The sequence below is a fragment of the Hyperolius riggenbachi genome, chromosome 7, assembly GCF_040937935.1.
Source record: "Hyperolius riggenbachi isolate aHypRig1 chromosome 7, aHypRig1.pri, whole genome shotgun sequence".
Taxonomy (NCBI): Eukaryota; Metazoa; Chordata; class Amphibia; order Anura; family Hyperoliidae; genus Hyperolius; species Hyperolius riggenbachi.
In genome coordinates this window covers 10,027,956-10,045,320 of record NC_090652.1, presented here as the reverse complement: position 1 = coordinate 10,045,320, position 17,365 = coordinate 10,027,956, and the positions used below count along the sequence as shown (strand labels likewise).

Below are 17,365 nucleotides of genomic sequence, written 5' to 3'. Positions count from 1 at the left end.
ATAAAAGAGCTGTTAAAGGATACCCGAAGTGACGTGTGACATGATGAGATAGACATGTGTATGTAAAGTGCCCAGCACACAAATAACTAGACTGTGTTCCTTTTTTTTTTTCTTTCTGTGTGTGGCTGACTCAGTCCTGACTCAGACAGGAAGTGACTACAGTGTGACCCTCACTGATAAGAAATTCCCTTTGTATCTCTTTCCTTCTCTCAGAAGCCATTTTCTGCTAGGAAAATGTTTTATAGTTGGAATTTTTTTTTATCAGTGAGGGTCACACTGTAGTCACTTCCTGTCTGAGTCAGGACTGAGTCAGCCACTTACATACCTGATATTTAACTCTTTCAGGCAGAGCAAGAAAAAAAGGAACACAGCATAGTTATTAGTGTGCTTAGCACGGTACATACACATGTCTATCTCATCATGTCACATGTCACCTCAGTTGTCCTTTAAAGGCGGGGATGCTAAGACAAAATCACAACTGTGTCATCTTATATGTCCATTATTTATCGCTGTACGGACAGATTGATCTCCTTATACCTGTGTTTTCATTTCAGTGTTTCAGTTACGCCGAAAGGAAAAAAACATTTGAGTCCCCCTCATATAATGGTCAGATTTCACCAATACTGCTTTTAGAAATTTGGGAAAGAAACATTTTAATATTCTTAAAATTAATTTAAAAATATGTATTTTCTTTTTTTTTACAACGGTGAATATATATTATATATTTCGTGTTAAATTCACATAGGAGTTATACTCGAAAAGAAAAGGTTATTTTAAAATAAACCATGTGGCTCTATACAGAAATTTACCGGGGAGAGCTACTTTCAGGACCGGCGTGCATAAATCGTTTCAACCAAATACGATCAAAGAACCACAGAAAGTTAAAACATAGAAATAGCGAGCGTTGAAAATGACCGTTTGTTAAAGAAAAATTGGCCAACGTGGTGGTTAGTCTTCGCCCGATCGACCTTGCGGGATGGCTAAAGGTTTTGGTGACAGCAGCACCGTAGTGTTTAGAATTTACATAAGAGCACTGTGACATCGGAAAATTGCTTTCCCGGTATTTTCTTTTTTTTTTTTTTTTAATTTTTTCTATGTATCAAAAATATGCAGCTTTCATAAACAAGGTTTCTATAACAATCTGTAGTTGTATCTGTACACTGCTACATTACATGGACAGCAGTCCCGATGGGGACGGTACAGACCTCAAAAGACAGGTTCTCTTGAAAAGAAGTCAAGACGCCTGCCTGGAGGCTGACCTTTCCACGAACTGGTACCGGCAGGTAGGGCAGTAAGGGACTGTTGTGACATCACCTATTCCAGCATTTTTGTTTTTAAAAACGATCAAGTCCTTCACTACAAAAAGAGCACATTGTTTTGGGTCTTCGGATGGCCGGAGGGGTCTAGTCTATCTTCTCCACTTTACCGATAATCTTCTCTTCGTAGATGGGCAAAATAGTGTTGTCGTCTCGCACCTCTTCGAATACCACTCCGCAGTCGAATTCATCGCTTACTTTCTTGAAGTAATACCTGTGAAATGGGACAGATGGATAGGTGAGCAAGCAGCTCTGACACCCCCCACATCTCTGCTGATTTCTACAATAATTGTGGGCCTACGGCGACACTTCCTCTTTTGACAGATCTTTTTGAAAGATGAATGCAAAAAAGAGTAGATGGAATGCTGCATTACCCCTATGGAGCATACTTTGTCAACTACACTTCTATTCCTTTCTCTGCAGGACATTCATCTTCCTCATTCCTCTTCTGCCTCCACAATTTCAGGGGTGTCAAACAATGTGGGGCAAAACTGAACACTGCGACCAAGTCATGGGCCAACCTCAATGTCTAGTGGCAACCTCCTTCCCTTATAAAGTTTCCTGATGTGTAGTGCCCCCCTCCTCCCCTATACTGTTCCGTTAGCTAGTGGTCCCCATTCACCCTCCCCTATACTGTTCCCTGGTGTCTAGTGGCCCCCTCCCTCCCCTATACTGTTCCCTGGTATCTAGTGGACCCCTCTTCAAACCTCTAAACAGTTCCCTGGTGTCTAGTGCTCCCCTATACAGTTCCCTGGTGTCTAGTGCTCCCCTACCTCCCCTATACACTTCCCTGGTGTCTAGTGACCCCCTACACCTCTTCTATACCATTCCCTTCTGTCTAGTGCCCCCTACATCCCCTATACAGTTCCCTGGTGTCTAGTGCTCCCCTACCTCCCCTATACAGTTCCCTGGTGTCTAGTGACCCCCTACCTCCCCTATACAGTTCCCTGGTGTCTAGTGACCCCCTACACCTCTTCTATACAGTTCCCTTCTGTCTAGTGCCCCCTACATCCCCTATACAGTTCCCTGGTGTCTAGTGCCCCTCCTCCCTCCCCTATACAGTTCCCTGGTGTCTAGTGACCCCCTACACCTCTTCTATACAGTTCCCTTCTGTCTAGTGCCCCCCTACATCCCTTATACAGTTCCCTGGTGTCTAGTGCCCCTCCTCCCTCCCCTATACAGTTCCCTGGTGTCTAGTGACCCCCTACACCTCTTCTAACAGTTCCCTTCTGTTTAGTGCCCCCTACATCCCTAATACAGTTTCCTGGTGTCTAGTGACCCTCCTCCCTCCCCTATATACAGTTCCCTGGTGTCTAGTGACCCCCTACACCTCTTCTATACAGTTCCCTTCTGTCTAGTGCCCCCTACATCCCTTATACGGTTCCCAGGTGTCTAGTGCCCCTCCTCCCTCCCCTATACAGTTCCCTGGTGTCTAGTGACCCCCTACACCTCTTCTATACAGTTCCCTTCTGTGTAGTGCCCCCTACATCCCCTATACAGTTCCCTGGTGTCTAGTGGCTCCCTCTTCACACCACTAAACAGTTCCCTGGTGTCTAGTGACCCCCTACACCTCTTCTATACAGTTCCCTTCTGTCTAGTGCCCCCTACATCCCTTATACGGTTCCCAGGTGTCTAGTGCCCCTCCTCCCTCCCCTATACAGTTCCCTGGTGTCTAGTGACCCCCTACACCTCTTCTATACAGTTCCCTTCTGTGTAGTGCCCCCTACATCCCCTATACAGTTCCCTGGTGTCTAGAGCTTTGCACCCATGTCATTTTTCTGGTAATCTAGGGATTTTCCAACATATCTTCACTGGTGCTCTAGAGTGGGCCAAACATAATGCAAAGTGGAGAAACCACTTGCGGGCCACATTTGATGGCTCAGCAGGCTAGTGTTTGACATGCATGCTCTACAGTCACCCAAACAAGTGACAGATATCCCAAAACACAATATTCTATTTTAGCCCACTTTATGGGGCTCTGTTACCAGATGACCTTTGGTCAATACAATGACTACAAAACATTTGTAAAGTGCTTTTCTCCCGTAGGACCAAAATCGCATAAGCTTGTCTAAGATCAGTACATAGCGATGTGTACAGGGTAAAAAGTCATGTCATTATAAACGCCAGACTAAACAGGTGATTTGATTTAAACATGCCCAGGGTTGGAGCTGTCTTGATTAAAGGGATACTGTAGGGGGGTCGGGGGAAAATAAGCTGAACTTGTCCGGGGCTTCTAATGGTCCCCCACAGACATCCTGTGCCCGCGCAGCCGCTCACCGATGCTCCGGCCCCGCCTCCGGTTCACTTCTGGAATTTCTGACTTTAAAGTCAGAAAACCACTGCGCCTGCGTTGCCGTGTCCTTGTTCCCGCTGATGTCACCAGGAGTGTATAGCACAAGCCCAGTATGGTCTGTGTCTGCGCAGTACACTCCTGGTGACAACAGGGGAAGCGAGGACACGGCAACGCAGGCGCAGTGCTTTTCTGACTTTAAAGTCAGAAATTCCAGAAGTGAACCGGAGGCGGGGCCGGAGCATTGGGGAGTGGCTGCGCCAACACAGGATGTCTGCAGGGGACCATTAGAAGCCCCGGGTAAGTTCAGCTCATTTCCCCCCGACCCCCCTACAGTATCCCTTTAAGTTTGGCAAGGCTTTCCACAGGGTAGGGGCAGCATGACAGAAAGCTCTGGCTCTAAAGATTTTTAGTTGGAGAAGAGTTTGGAGAGTGGAAGGGAACAAAGAAAATAATATAATTTATCTACAGCGGGAAGTATGAGCGCACCTGTAGTTGCCTTTCTTGGTAAGCAGCTCCTTGAATTGTCCCAGGGTCACCACACGGCCTTTCACCATGGTCCTGTAGGGAATGGGCTCTCCGCAGAAATAATACGCCACCACAATGTTGTCGCCAGGCTGCGAGGATCCACTTGCACCTTTTTTCTGTGGCTTTAACCTGACAAAATAAAACCAAAATCAGAACTTCACATGGAACACATTAACAGGGCATTGTTTAGCTAGGACTGCAAACAACATGTTTCTCTAAATATACGATGCCAGCTACCGTATACGCCTGAGTAGAAGACAAATTTTTCAGCCCCCAAAATGTGCTGAAAAATGTGCCCTCGGCTTATACTTGAGTCACATGGCAGTCGTCCAAAAATCCTACTGTGCGAGGCTGTGTCTTTATACTAGGGAGGGGGAGACCTCATCTGGCTATGGGAAGGGGCGCTGCCTAACACTGGGGGGGTACATCTGGCTATACTTAGAAGTGGGGATGCATTATATGCATTTCCTACCCTAGGCTTATACTCAAGTCCATTACTTTTTCCTGGTTCTTGAAGTGAAAGTAGGTACCTCAGGAATTCAGGCAACAGGAAGTCTCGACTAACCGGCACGCCTGAATGATAACAGGAACTATAGTGTTGCAGTGTTGGGGGATGTTTTGGAGGTATTTAAAATACTTACGATGTTTGGCAGTCTCCCCATACCTCCCTGAGGGCTCCTAATGGCTTTACGGTGTGGAAGCCAATGTGGGTCATGTGATTTGCATGCACCCAGGATGCCAGAAAGCTGTTAGGAGCCTGTGAAGAGGTATGGAGAGACTGCCCGATATCGCTGGAGTCCCGGTGAGTATTTGTAGGGGGAGCTTTGTGCTTTTTTTAGCCGGTTGCTTATGCTAACGGTGAGTACATCAAGCGATTCCCATTGGTGCCGGATACTGGGGTCTTAGCTGTATTGGGGTTGGCTTATATTCGAGCATATACGGAGTGGCATTAAGATCATTTTTATTTTGGTGCCAAAGCTCCCCTTCTGCAATGCTCTGTGCTCAAAAGCAGCTAGAGAAAACTTAAGCCAGGCTCCTAAGAACCTTAGGAGAGTTTCTCACTTAATCTCAATGCAGTGGGCCCCATAAAAATGTCCCAATGATGCCTTCATTTCACTCCCCTTCCACATTTTACTCTCCTTCCTAACCATATAGGCCTTTAGTTACACTTAAAGTGGATCCGAGAAAAATTTTACTAATTGCATAATTGTGTTCCTTTCATATAGTTTATAGGGCATTCCTCAAGCCCAATACTTTTTTTTTTCTCCTTTTAATACTATAATTTCCTATAAACTAAACAAGCCTCGTCCACAGCTTCTCCAGAGAGCCTTAATAGCAAGGGCTTATGGGAGCTCAGTCTGGGCAGAAGGAAGAGGTTATTAGCCAGAAATTTCAGAGGCAGAGGGGAGGCAGGAGGAGGAGAGGGGACTGAATTTACACACAGGCAAGCTGATAGCATCTCCAGCCCTCAGCCTGTGACAATGTGACAAACAGAACATGGCTTCCCTCATTGTATCACAGGAATAAATAATCATATACTGTTGAAGCTGTTTGCAGCTAGATTTGCTGTGTAAACTATCTAAACTTTAGATAAGATATATAGACCAGTTACTTGTTATAGTTAGTTTTTCATCTCGGATCTGCTTTAAAGTAAACCTGAAGAGCTTTTACATAAAAAAAAATACCTAAGGAGGGGGGAAGCCTTCCTGTTCCCCTTGTTCCGGCGTTGTCACCCCCGTTAGTCTCCAACCGTTGGGTTGCAGACTGCGCTCTTTCTGCCCGGGAGGCTTCAGAAGTGTTCGGAAGCGACAGCTCCATAGTGCGCTTGTGCAAGCAACACACTCTCTTGCGCATGCGCAGTACTGAGTCGCTCGTCCTTGGGAGCACTCGGACTCCGAGGACCTCAGAAGCCTCCCGCAGTGGAAGGTTTGATGGAACACTCGCGATACCTCCCAGCACTCATGAGCGTTACTAGGGAAACAGGCGCGTAGCTAAAAAAGGCACGCTACACTGCAAGTCCGCGCGTAGAGTGCCTCCCTGGATTTAGCTCACCCTGGTGTCATGTAGCTCACACTGCTGTAGCAACACAGCTTCATGAATCAGGGCCTATGACCAGAAGGTAATTGAATCCATCCCTGCATTTGGAGAGTTTACACAGTGATGTAATACGCCTGTTGTCTAGGTGATGATTGCTGTGGGAGGGACAATAAGCTGTGGCAGAAGGAAGGGAAATTAACACTGAGCTGGAATGAAAAAAAAGAGAAGGGCAGAAGTGATGTCACTTTTGGCATCACAGAGAAACTGTTAAGATGGAAACCAGCAGAAATATATATTTCTATTTTTCATTTCACATTTCTCCTAAATCTGAAAATGAACACTAAGCTGCTAAATAAGTAATTTCTCATTGGATGTTTTTTATTTTATTAGTTAATATGGAGTTTCATCACACTTTAACAAGTGCTAACTAGTGGAACTAGGAGGAAGACGTAACACAAAGGGAACCCATTATCAGGGTGACGTAACACAAAGGGAACCCACTATCAGGGTGACGTTTTACAAAGGGAACCCACTATTAGGGTGACGTTTCACAAAGGTAGGGTGACTTTTACAAAGGGAACCACAATCTGGGTGACGTTACACAAAGGGAATCTATTATCAGGGCGACCTTTCACAAAGGGAACCCACTATCAGGGTGATGGTACACAGAGGGAAAAGACCATCGGGGGTGTGGGGGAGGGCTTACAACTACAGACAAACCCACACAAGAAATGAAGAGTGACATACTGTGACTCTGAGAGGTCCATGTCCGAGACAGATGGCACCACATTCATCACAGGAATATAAGGTGGCCTGACAGAAGAGCGCCCCCTCTGGATAACCTCTTGAACATACCTAGAGAACAACCTCACAGATTAGAATGAGATCCGGCTAAAGCCATCACTGCCTGACATTTTCCGACACAGGGAGCCTCGTCTGTCCCTAGCAACCAATCGGGCTGTCAGTATTTCATATCAGAGCAGGCTTGCAGATGAATAACTGACTGGTTGCTATGGTGAGCAGACAGTACTGTTCCTGGACATTCAGAGCGCTCGCTAGGTCAGCTTGCCTCATCGAACGCTGCCTGAACGGATCAGGAGGTGGAAGTTGTACAGAAAAGCGATCAGACAAGGCAGCCGACCAGCGCCGCGGAATCGTCAAGAATAAATCGCTTTTGAAGAGACTAAGACAAACGGCTGCTCCGTAGCAATGATGCGTTAACAACACATGATATTAAAGTTACAATTCCACAAAAAGTATGCTGCCCCCCCAAACCCTATATTTTAAAAAATGTACACTGTAGAAGTTCCCATAAAACTGAGCATCTTATGTCACTCAGAGACTGGGAGCCCTTTATGCTGTACCAAGTCTGGCAAATGACTATTTAAAGAGACTCTGAAGCGAGATAAAATCAATGCGTTTAACTTAATGTTAAAGAGAGTCTGAAGCGAGAATAGATCTCGCTTCAGACCTCATAGCTAGCAGGGGCATGCGTGCCCCTGCTAAAACGCCGCTATAGCGCGGCTTAACGGGGGTCCCTGTCCCCCCAAACCCCCTCCGAGCAGCGGGGGAGCGCTTCCTGGTTGGGGCAGGGCTAACCGCCGCAGCCCTGCCCCATGCGCGTCTGTCAGACGCGTACCTCCGCCTCTCCCCCGCCCCTCTCAGTCTTCCTTCACTGAGAGGGGCGGGGGAGAGGCGGCGATGCGCGTCTGATAGACGCGACTGGAGGCAGGGCTGCAGCCGTTAGCCCTGCCTCCAGGAAGATCAGCTCCAGCGACCTTTTTCCGACCCAGGTTTGCGGGGGGTGGGTTGGGGGTGAAGGGACCCCCGTTAAGCCGCGGGATAGCGGCGTTTTAGCAGGGGCACACGTGCCCCTGCTATATATAAGACCTGAAGCGAGATTTAGTCTCGCTTCAGTGTCTCTTTAAGCACTATAGCTAGTGCTAAAACGCAGCGTCCACGAGGCAAAACGAGGGGTTTATACCCTCCAAATCCTCTGTGCTAACTGCGGGGAGTGCTTCCTGATTGAAGCAGAGCTTGGGGCAGCAGCTCTGCCTCTCAGCGCGTCAATCCCCGCTGATCACCGCCCCTCTCAATCTTCATTCACTGGGGGGGGCGGGGAGAGGGGGAGAGGCGGAGAGCCGCAGGCAGAGTGACACAAATGGAGTCAGAGCTGCAGCTCATAGCTCTGCCCCCCCGGGTAGCAAAATCCACGACCAAAAACGTTGTGGATTTTTCACTGGGGATTTGGGGGTATAAACACCTAGTTTTGCCGCAGGGATGCGGCGGTTTAGCACTAGCTATAGTGCTTAACATTAATAAAAGTTTAAAGCAATGATTTTACTTGGCTTCAGTGTTTCTTTAAAAAACACTCCCAAACCTGCTGCGAGGAAAACTTGCTGACAGCCGGTGCTCTGAAAATCACATGGTTTGCCGAGCAGATACTGGAGAAGGCGGGCTTTAACTCAGGCTGCCACATTTGATTGGTTAATTCTCCCAGAAAGTAAACTGACACATTTCTCAGCTACAAATATCAGGGCAACAAGCAGGAAGTGTGGGGGGGGGGGAATCTACCATTTTAAGTTACAACCGCTTCTTCGGGGACCTGTTACAATCTCACCACCCACTGTGTATACCCTGCATAAATACTGTTCAATCTCACTGGATTACACATGCAGAGAGACCACCCACCGGAACATTCATGCTGGATTCACACAGCTCTGTATGTAGTCCGTTCCTTTCCTCCTCCTCCATGGTCTCCCTGTATTTACTGCTTGAAAAATGTGACTGTTTGCTAAAGTCAAAAATGTTTCCCTCCCAAACCTCACTCCATTCACTACACTTAAAGGGCACCTGAAATAATAGGTGTATGGAGGCTGCCATATTTTCTTTTAAACAATACCAGTTGCCTGGCCGCCCTCCTGATCTCTCTGGCTGCAGTAGTGTCTGAATCACACACCTGAAACAAGGATGCAGCTAATCCAGTCACACTGCATGTCAGAGCACCCGATCTGCATGCTTGTTCAGGGGTTATGGCTATAAGTATTAAAGGCAGAGGATCAGCAGGACAGCCAGGCAATCTGCATTGTTTAAAAGAAAACAAATATGTCAGCCTCCATATCACTCACTTCTGGTGTGCTTTAATACCATAATTCCCATAATCGCTCCCTAATTTCACAAATCCCATTACCTCATCTTAAAGTGAACCTGAGGTGAGAAGGAGGTGGTGACTGCCATATTTATTTCCTTTTGAACAATACCAGTTGCCTGGCAGCCCTGCTGGTCTATTTGGCTGCAGAAGTGTCTGAATAACACCAGAAACAAGCATGCAGCTAATCTTGTCAGATCTGACAATGTCAGAAACACCTGATCTGCTGCATGCTTGTTCAGGGGCTATGGCTGAAAGTATTAGAGGCAGAGGATCAGCAGGGCTGCCAGGCAACTGGTATAGCTTAACAGGAAACAAATATGGCAGCCTCCATATACCTCTCACTTCAGGGGTTCTTTAAGGGAGAAAATGGGGCAAGAAAAGGAATGAATGGAAGGGGCGAGAGGAGAGAAGCTGCAAGCTCGCCTCTTCCTGTCTGAAAATGTAACTTTAGCCAAAAGACGGGATTATGGGGACTGAGGTGAACAAGTAGAGAAATGGATAACACACAGAGGTAGGTGGAGCCAGCGTGGACACACCTCTGTGCTTACCTTAAATAGCTTTGCCTCGGGTCAGGTGTGTTTTAGACCATCTGAAATCCATGTGGCTGTAGCCGAGTGCCAGGAATGAATATATATTTAAAAGGAAGGACCTTCTACTAGGCTATGCAAATGACACCCCTCTAAGAACACGGAATTTGCATAAACAATCTGCACCTCATGTGACCACGCTACAGCCCGCCCATTGGTGCACGTCTCCTCCCTGATGTTCTCTCTAGTAGGACGCCACATAAAGGGTAACAGAAGCCACACACAAGGACAGCGGCAGGACAGCGGCATACCTCTGCTTCCCTTGAGTCTTCCCCGCTTTCTTCTCCTCCTCCTCCAGCCGCCTGCGGGCTTCCTCCAGCTGCGTCAGCGGATTGGGCGCAGGGTTGGGTGGCATGGTGGGGTCTTGTACGAAGGGGTGAGAAGGCTGGACCACATTGCGCAGCTGGGCACTGACCCACGGGTGGACAGCTCCGGGCCTCTCAATGGACAGCGGTCTAGGCACATCATGACTGGGCTGCTTCTTGGCTCCTGATGTACTGCAGGGGGGAATGGAACAACACAGACGTCAGTGAGAGACTCACACCCACAAACATGCATGCTGCTAAAGGGAACCTTAACTGAGAGGGATATGGATGTTTCCTAGTAAACAATACCAGTTGCCTGGCAGTCCTGCTGATCTCTTTGGCTGCAGTAGTGGCTGAATCACACACCTGAAACAAGCATGCAGCTAATCCAGTCTGACTTCAGTCAGAGCACCTGATCTGCATGCTTGTTGAGGGGCTGTGGCTTAAAGTATTAGAGACACAGGATCAGCAGGAGAGTCAGGCAACTGGCATTATTTTAAAATGAATAATCCAGATCCTTCTCGGTTTAGGTTCCCTTTAAAAACCAACCAAAGCCCACACTTGAAGGGACTCAAACCTGACAAAAATAAAAAGATTTATACATACCTGGGGCCTCCTCCAGCCCCGTCGGCTCCGATCGCTCCCACGCCGCCGTTCTCAGCAGCTTGGGAAAACGGGTCCCCGCACTTCCGTCAGTTGGAGCCAGCCTGACGTAAGTAAAGTGCGCTGTTTGCGTATCTCTCCAGCAGCTGCTAGAGATACGTAGGGGGCGCACTACTCCTGCGTAGACTGACGTCAGTGACGGGACCCGGTTCCCAAAGCTGCAGGCAGCGGAGGACGGCGGTGTGGGAGCGATCTGAGCGGATGGGGCTGGAGGAAGCCCCAGGTATGTATAAAACATTTTATTTTTGTCAGCTCTGATACACTTTAAGGAAGGCTAAAACCAAACTCAAGGTCACTATCCAAAATATCATTCCAATAAAATTCAGCCAATGCAACAAGCTGAGGCCAAGAAATTTAAACAGTAACATTGAAGGCAACTGAGCAACTGTAATTGAAAATGTATAAAAAGAACCTCCCATAAAGGGGGTTCTTGACCCATTAGCAGCATCAATGGAGTTATCTCGTTTGAGATAAGTGTGCTGCTTGTGACCTCTTCTTGGAATTCTTGGAATGCTTTAATCTCTCTCTACTAGCAGAAAACATAGAAACTGAAAACAGAAGTCCTCTGTTATTGTCTCACACTGCCCCCTAGTGACAAATGGCCATAAATACATATTACATCAGTACTAATTGGACACAAAGAAATGTAACAAGAAATTTGAAAAAAAAGCTAAAATAAATTGGCCTGGCACTTGCAACGCGGCAGTTGGCGACTTCGCTGGGGACTTCAAAATGCGGCAGCTGTAGCCTCTCTTGGACAAGATGGCAGATCCCATACGGAATGGAAGGTGGGGGGGGGGAAGGTTGGCAATGAAACAACTGTAGGTACCGATGACCACCAGCACCATTGGCCAACTCTATTCTGAACATCCTTTTGCAAGGTTAAATGAATATATTTTCTATTACAGGTGTTCAGTTACATTTATATGGACCGCTTAGTACCAGGGACACTTGTTTTGGTCATGCAGGCGCCCTTAACCTCTTCCGGACCAGACAGCTCTAGTCGCTTTAAGACCAGAGCCATCCGTGCCCTTTTTAGCATTGTGATCGCTGTGATTGGCTCACAGCAATCACGGGGTCAGGAGGTAATGAAATCGGCTCATGCCCAATGTGTGGAAGCCCTGTTGTCAGTGTGACAGCAGAGCGAGTGGGTGCAGCGATGCGAGCGCATGGCGGGGATAACTGAAATCTAAGCCCTGGCAGGAATAACTGGACATTAACAGGGCATAGACTTCAATCGTCAAGAACCAGAAGAGGTTAAAGCGGATCTGAGATGAAAAACTAACTATAACAAGTAACTTGTCTATATATCTTATCTGAAGTTTAGATAGTTTACACAGCAAATCTAGCTGCCAACAGCTTCAACAGTTTATGATTACTTCTTCCTGTGATACAATGACAGCAGCCATGTTCTGCTTGTGATCATTACACACAGGCAAGCTGCTCTGCATCTTCAGCCCTCAGCCTGAGAAAACTTCACTCCTCTCCTCCTCCCTTCTGCCTCTGAAATCTGGCTAGAAACACCTCCTCCTCCTGCCCAGACTGAGCTCCCATAAGCCCTTGCTACTAAGGCTAATAGTGCCAAGGCACTCTGGAGAAGCTGTAGGTGAAGCTGGTTTAGTTTATAGGGAATTAAGAGTATTAAAACGTACAAACAAAAAGTATTAAGCTTAAGGAATGCCCTATAAACTATAGGTTTATCCTGGATCCACTTTAATTAAGCCTAGCCTGATTGCTGAGTGCAGCGGTTACAGAAACGGCTGATGTGACAGGAGGCGTGGCTTGCCCTGTGTAACAGGAATTTGAAAAAATCTGAGAAGCCACAGAGCACAAGCAATAGTGACAGCACTGCAGGTGGTAGGATTGCATGACAAGTGCTGGGATTGCATGACAAGTGCTGGGATTGCATGGCAAGCAGCCACACTACTAGTAGTCCGCAGTTATCCACTAAAGCAGAGCTTCATAGTCCTGTTTCTGTAGCTTTGCTGCCCATCTAGCAGGATCCCTAAAGCATAGATTATACGCAAAGCTTTAATGAAAGGCACCGCCCTCTCACCTGTGGACGGTCTTCTTATGTCTGATGATCTCTTTCTCTCCTTCCATTATCCACTGTAAAATTTTCTGGTGCCTCTCCGAATCCTCTGGAACGGCTGGCATCTCGTAGTTGGCACTTTCAACTTTCCCGGAATCCACTTTCTTGGCGTTCCGTTTGGCGAGCATGCTCACTTTTCCACTGCAGGGAAGAAGCAATCAAAGGTTTTATCTCAAGTCGAGGACAAGACAAAAGGCACGTATTACAGGACCACTATAAAGCCAAATAACCCCCAACTTCAGACAAATACAGGACCGATTGGGAAAAAGATATTAGCACATTAACAGCTTTAACAGAGTTATCTTGTTTGAGATAAGTGTGCTGCTTTTGACTTCAGCCAGCAGAACGCGTTGTGCTGTAAATTCTTGGAATGCTTTGATCTCTCTGCTAGCAGAAAATATAGAAACTGAAAGCAGAAGTCCTCTGTTATTCTCTCACACTGCCCCCTAGTGACAAGTGGCCATAAATACATATTACATCAATACTAATTAGTAGCATGGAAATTTAACAAATAAATTAAAAAAAAGTGCTAAAATAATTTGGCCTGGAGCACTCGCAAGCCTATAAATAAATTGGCTGCTTAAGGGTCAAGAAAGATGTTTCTGAGGAAACATGGACACAATGTTTAAACAACCTCAGTAAAGGTAGCCAAGAAAGCTTGAATCTAGAGGTTTTGATTAGATTACACCAGAGTTTAGGACTCCCCTTAAAGGACAACTGTAGTGAGGCTGCCATATTTATTTCCATTTAAGCAATACCAGTTGCCTGGCTATCCTGCTGATCCTCTGCCTCTAATACTTTTAGCCATAGCCCCTGAACAAGCATGAAGCAGATCAGGTGTTTGACATTTTCTGACATTGTCAGATCTGACAAGATTAGCTGCATGCTTGCTTCTGGTGTTATTCAGACACTACTGCAGGAACATGGATCAGCAGGGCTGCCAGGCAATTGGTATTGTTTAAAAGGAAATAAATATGGAAGCCTCCTTTTACCTCTCACTACAGTTGTCCTTTAAATTGCATACACTGGAAGCAGCTAAATCCCAGTTCTGTTTCAGAGGCTGCCAGACTCGAGATATTTTGCTTTACATATGTGGACATGCCAAAAAGCCGCTAACATTTGAACCTCTTTATGGACATTTTGAATACCACACCTCTTTAAAGTGTAACTGTCAGGCATACAATTATTTTTATCTGGTAAACGAGCAATAAGGATGCTAACCAGAAAATCTTGTCGATCATGATCATTCCTCAGTTAACCTGACTCTTGTTTGGTACACACAAAATTTGGTATGCACAAAGGAAGTTGCAGGGCATGCTGGGTTGTCCTTTTTTGCTTCTCTACTTCCCCTCAGACTTAAAGGAGAACTGTAGTGAGAGGTATATGGAGGCGGCCATATTTATTTCCTTTTAAGCAATATCAGTTGCCTGGCAGCCCTGCTGATCTATTTGGCTGAAGTAGTGGCTGAATCACACCAGAAACAAGCATGCAGCTAATCTTGTCATATCTGTCAATATTGTCAGAAAAACCTGATCTGCTGCATGCTTGTTCAGGGGCTATGGCTGAAAGTATTAGATGCAGAGGATCAGGAGGATAGCCAGGTAACTAGTATTGCTTAAATGGAAATAAATATGGCAGCCTGCATATCCCTCTCTCTACAGTTCTTAACTAATGCAGCCTGATTGGCTGAAGCCTCTTTCCCTCCTGTTTTCCCCTCCCACACCTCTGTTCCTCTCTGATTGGCCAATATTTCTCATCCTGAGACAATGCGCTTTCTATAGTGGAAGGCAGGCAATGCATACACAATCAGGCAGAGGAGCGTAAGGGAGGAAATGACATCAGGATTGGCTTCAAAATAGCCACACTTAAAATGGGAAATGCCAAGCAGGATTTTCTCTTTATTTTACTGTAGAAAAATCACAAAAATCAAAACGTGGACAGTGCAATAGATCGCTGCAGCTTGGGGGGCTGTGCGGGCGATCCTGGGGGCAGGGGGAGATTGACTGCAAGGGACAAAAGTCCCCTGTGCGAATCCGTACATTATCGCAGAGAATAAACACTGTTTTTGTTCAAAAACAGTGTCTACTCTTACATAGAGCCGCCGCGCTCCCGCCGTGATTTCCACCGGTTGCCGCCACCGCCCGATCGTTAAATTTATGAATGGGAACAATGTTCCCATTCATAATCTCCCCGCCGGCACTGTGATCGCAGGCTTCCGATGGAAGCCTTACATCACTTCCCTAGGTGCCATGTAATGACACATTGTAGGCTATGTAGAGTAATTGTACACTACATAGACTTTTGCTCAGCGGGACATTTTGTGGCCAAATAGTAAAATACACCTACTGACTTTAGGGGAAAAAATAATATTATCAATGTCAAGAGGGCCTATAATTAAATAATGGGCTAAAAATTAGTGATGGATGTAAAACTGAAAAAATGCACCCTTATTTCCAAATACAATATTGCCAGCATACATTATACTAGGGATATAATTTTAACGTTGCAATAACCGGGACAAATGGCCAAATAAAATGTGTGGATTTTAATTATGGTAGCATGAATTATTTTAAAACTATAATGGCTGAAAACTGAAAAATAATGAATTTTTTCCATTTTTTTCTTATTATTCCCACTATAATGCATTTAGAATAAAATAATTCTTAGCATAATGTACCAACCGAAGAAAGCCTAATAGGTGACGGAAAAAACAAGGTATAGATCATTTTGTTGTGATAAGTAGTAATAAAGTTATTTGGGAATGAATGGGAGGAGCGCTGACAGGTGAAAATTCCTCTCGTCCAGAAGGTGAAAAATACCCGCGGGCTGAAATGGTTAATATCATCATGATAAGTGAGAAAATCAATGCAATGTTAAAACAATACTGAAGCCATCCTAAAAAATACTTTGATAATCATCTAAGGAGAGGGAAGGCTCTGGATCCCATAAAGGCTTCCTGTGCCTCTCTCCCTGCCCTCGGTCCATTGACGGGCCCCTAGCTGGAACACCGTGCCACAGAAACACTTGAAGAGGCAGCTCTGTGCTGCCGATGCGGGAGTGCACACCTAAACATGCGCAGTATGACCCTCCATAAGTGATGTAGCTTTTTTTCTAGAGTACCCTCTTTCCCTGAAAATAAGACCTACCCTGAAAATAAGCCCTAGCTGGAACACCGTGCCACAGAAACACTTGGAGAGGCAGCTCTGTGCTGCCGATGCGGGAGTGCACACCTAAACATGCGCAGTATGACCCTCCATGAGTGATGTAGCTTTTTTCTAGAGTAGCTTCAGTATTACTTTAAGAGACAAAATGCCAATATTTCAGAGCATCTCGCAGCCCTGTATAGACTGGAGACAAAAACAAAATATAGGCCTTTTAGGTCTTAACCACTTGCCGACCTCGCACTCATATCGCGCGTCGGCAAAGTGGCAGCTGCAGGACCAGCGACGCAATTCTGCGTCGCCAGCTGCAGGCTAATTAATCAGGAAGCAGCCGCTTGCGCGAGCGGCTGCTTCCTGTCAATTCACGGCGGGGGGCTCCGTGAATAGCCTGCGGGCCGCCGATCGCGGCTCGCAGGCTAAATGTAAACACAAGCGGAAATAATCCGCTTTGTTTACATTGTACGGCGGGCGCTGATGCGCAGCAGCGCCGTAAGGCAGATCAGCGATCCCCGGCCAATCAGCGGCCGGGGATCGCCGCCATGTGACAGGGGACAGCCTGTCACTGGCTGCACAGGACGGATAGCGTCCTGTGCAGCCCCGATCACCAGGGGGCCAGGTAGGAGAGGGGGAAGCGGAATTTCGCCGCGGAGGGGGGCTTTGAGGTGCCCCCCCCGCCAGCCACACGCAGGCAGGAGAGATCGGACCCCCCCCAGCACATCATCCCCCTAGTGGGGAAAAAAGGGGGGTGATCTGATCTCTCTGCCTGGTGTTTGATCTGTGCTGGGGGCTGTAGAGCCCACCCAGCACAGATCACAGAATTCAACGCTGGTCCTTAAGGGGGGGTAAAGGGTGGGTCCTCAAGTGGTTAAAGAGAAACCGTAACCAAGGATTGAACTTCATCCCAATCAGTAGCTGATACCCCCTTTCCCATGAGAAATCTTTACCTTTACACAAACAAATCATCAGGGGGCGCTGTATGGTTAATATTGTGGTGAAACCCCTCCCACAGTGTGATGTCAGGACCATGGTTCTCAAGTCACACTGTGGGAGCCTAGTTGCATTGTGGGAAATAACAGCTGTTTCCAACTGCTAAAAAAGCAAGCAGCACCTCCTTCCACTAACATCACCTGCCAGCAGTAAAAATGTCACCATGTGATGAATGTCTGAATGTAAATCAGGGAGAGGAAAGAGTTCACAATGGGCAAACACTGACTAAATTATTTAACCACTTGAGG

General features: G+C 46.7%; 1 protein-coding gene across 4 annotated transcripts in view; it reads right to left on the bottom strand.

Annotated features, from left to right (window-relative positions):
* Window positions 1-395: 395 nt before the first annotated feature.
* Window positions 396-17,365, bottom strand: part of AXIN1 (axin 1) — a 168,540-nt gene continuing 151,570 nt past the window's right edge. For 3 of the 4 annotated variants that reach the window (XM_068243572.1, XM_068243571.1, XM_068243569.1), the window contains exons 7-11: window positions 12,934-13,110; window positions 10,161-10,406; window positions 6,919-7,026; window positions 4,096-4,263; window positions 396-1,530 (exon numbers count right to left, since the gene is read on the bottom strand). In XM_068243572.1, coding sequence (XP_068099673.1) covers window positions 1,404-1,530; window positions 4,096-4,263; window positions 6,919-7,026; window positions 10,161-10,406; window positions 12,934-13,110 — 826 coding nt within the window. In that variant the 3' untranslated portion in view covers window positions 396-1,403. The remainder of the gene's footprint in view (window positions 1,531-4,095; window positions 4,264-6,918; window positions 7,027-10,160; window positions 10,407-12,933; window positions 13,111-17,365) is intronic. The other variant, XM_068243573.1, reaches the window with a different exon arrangement.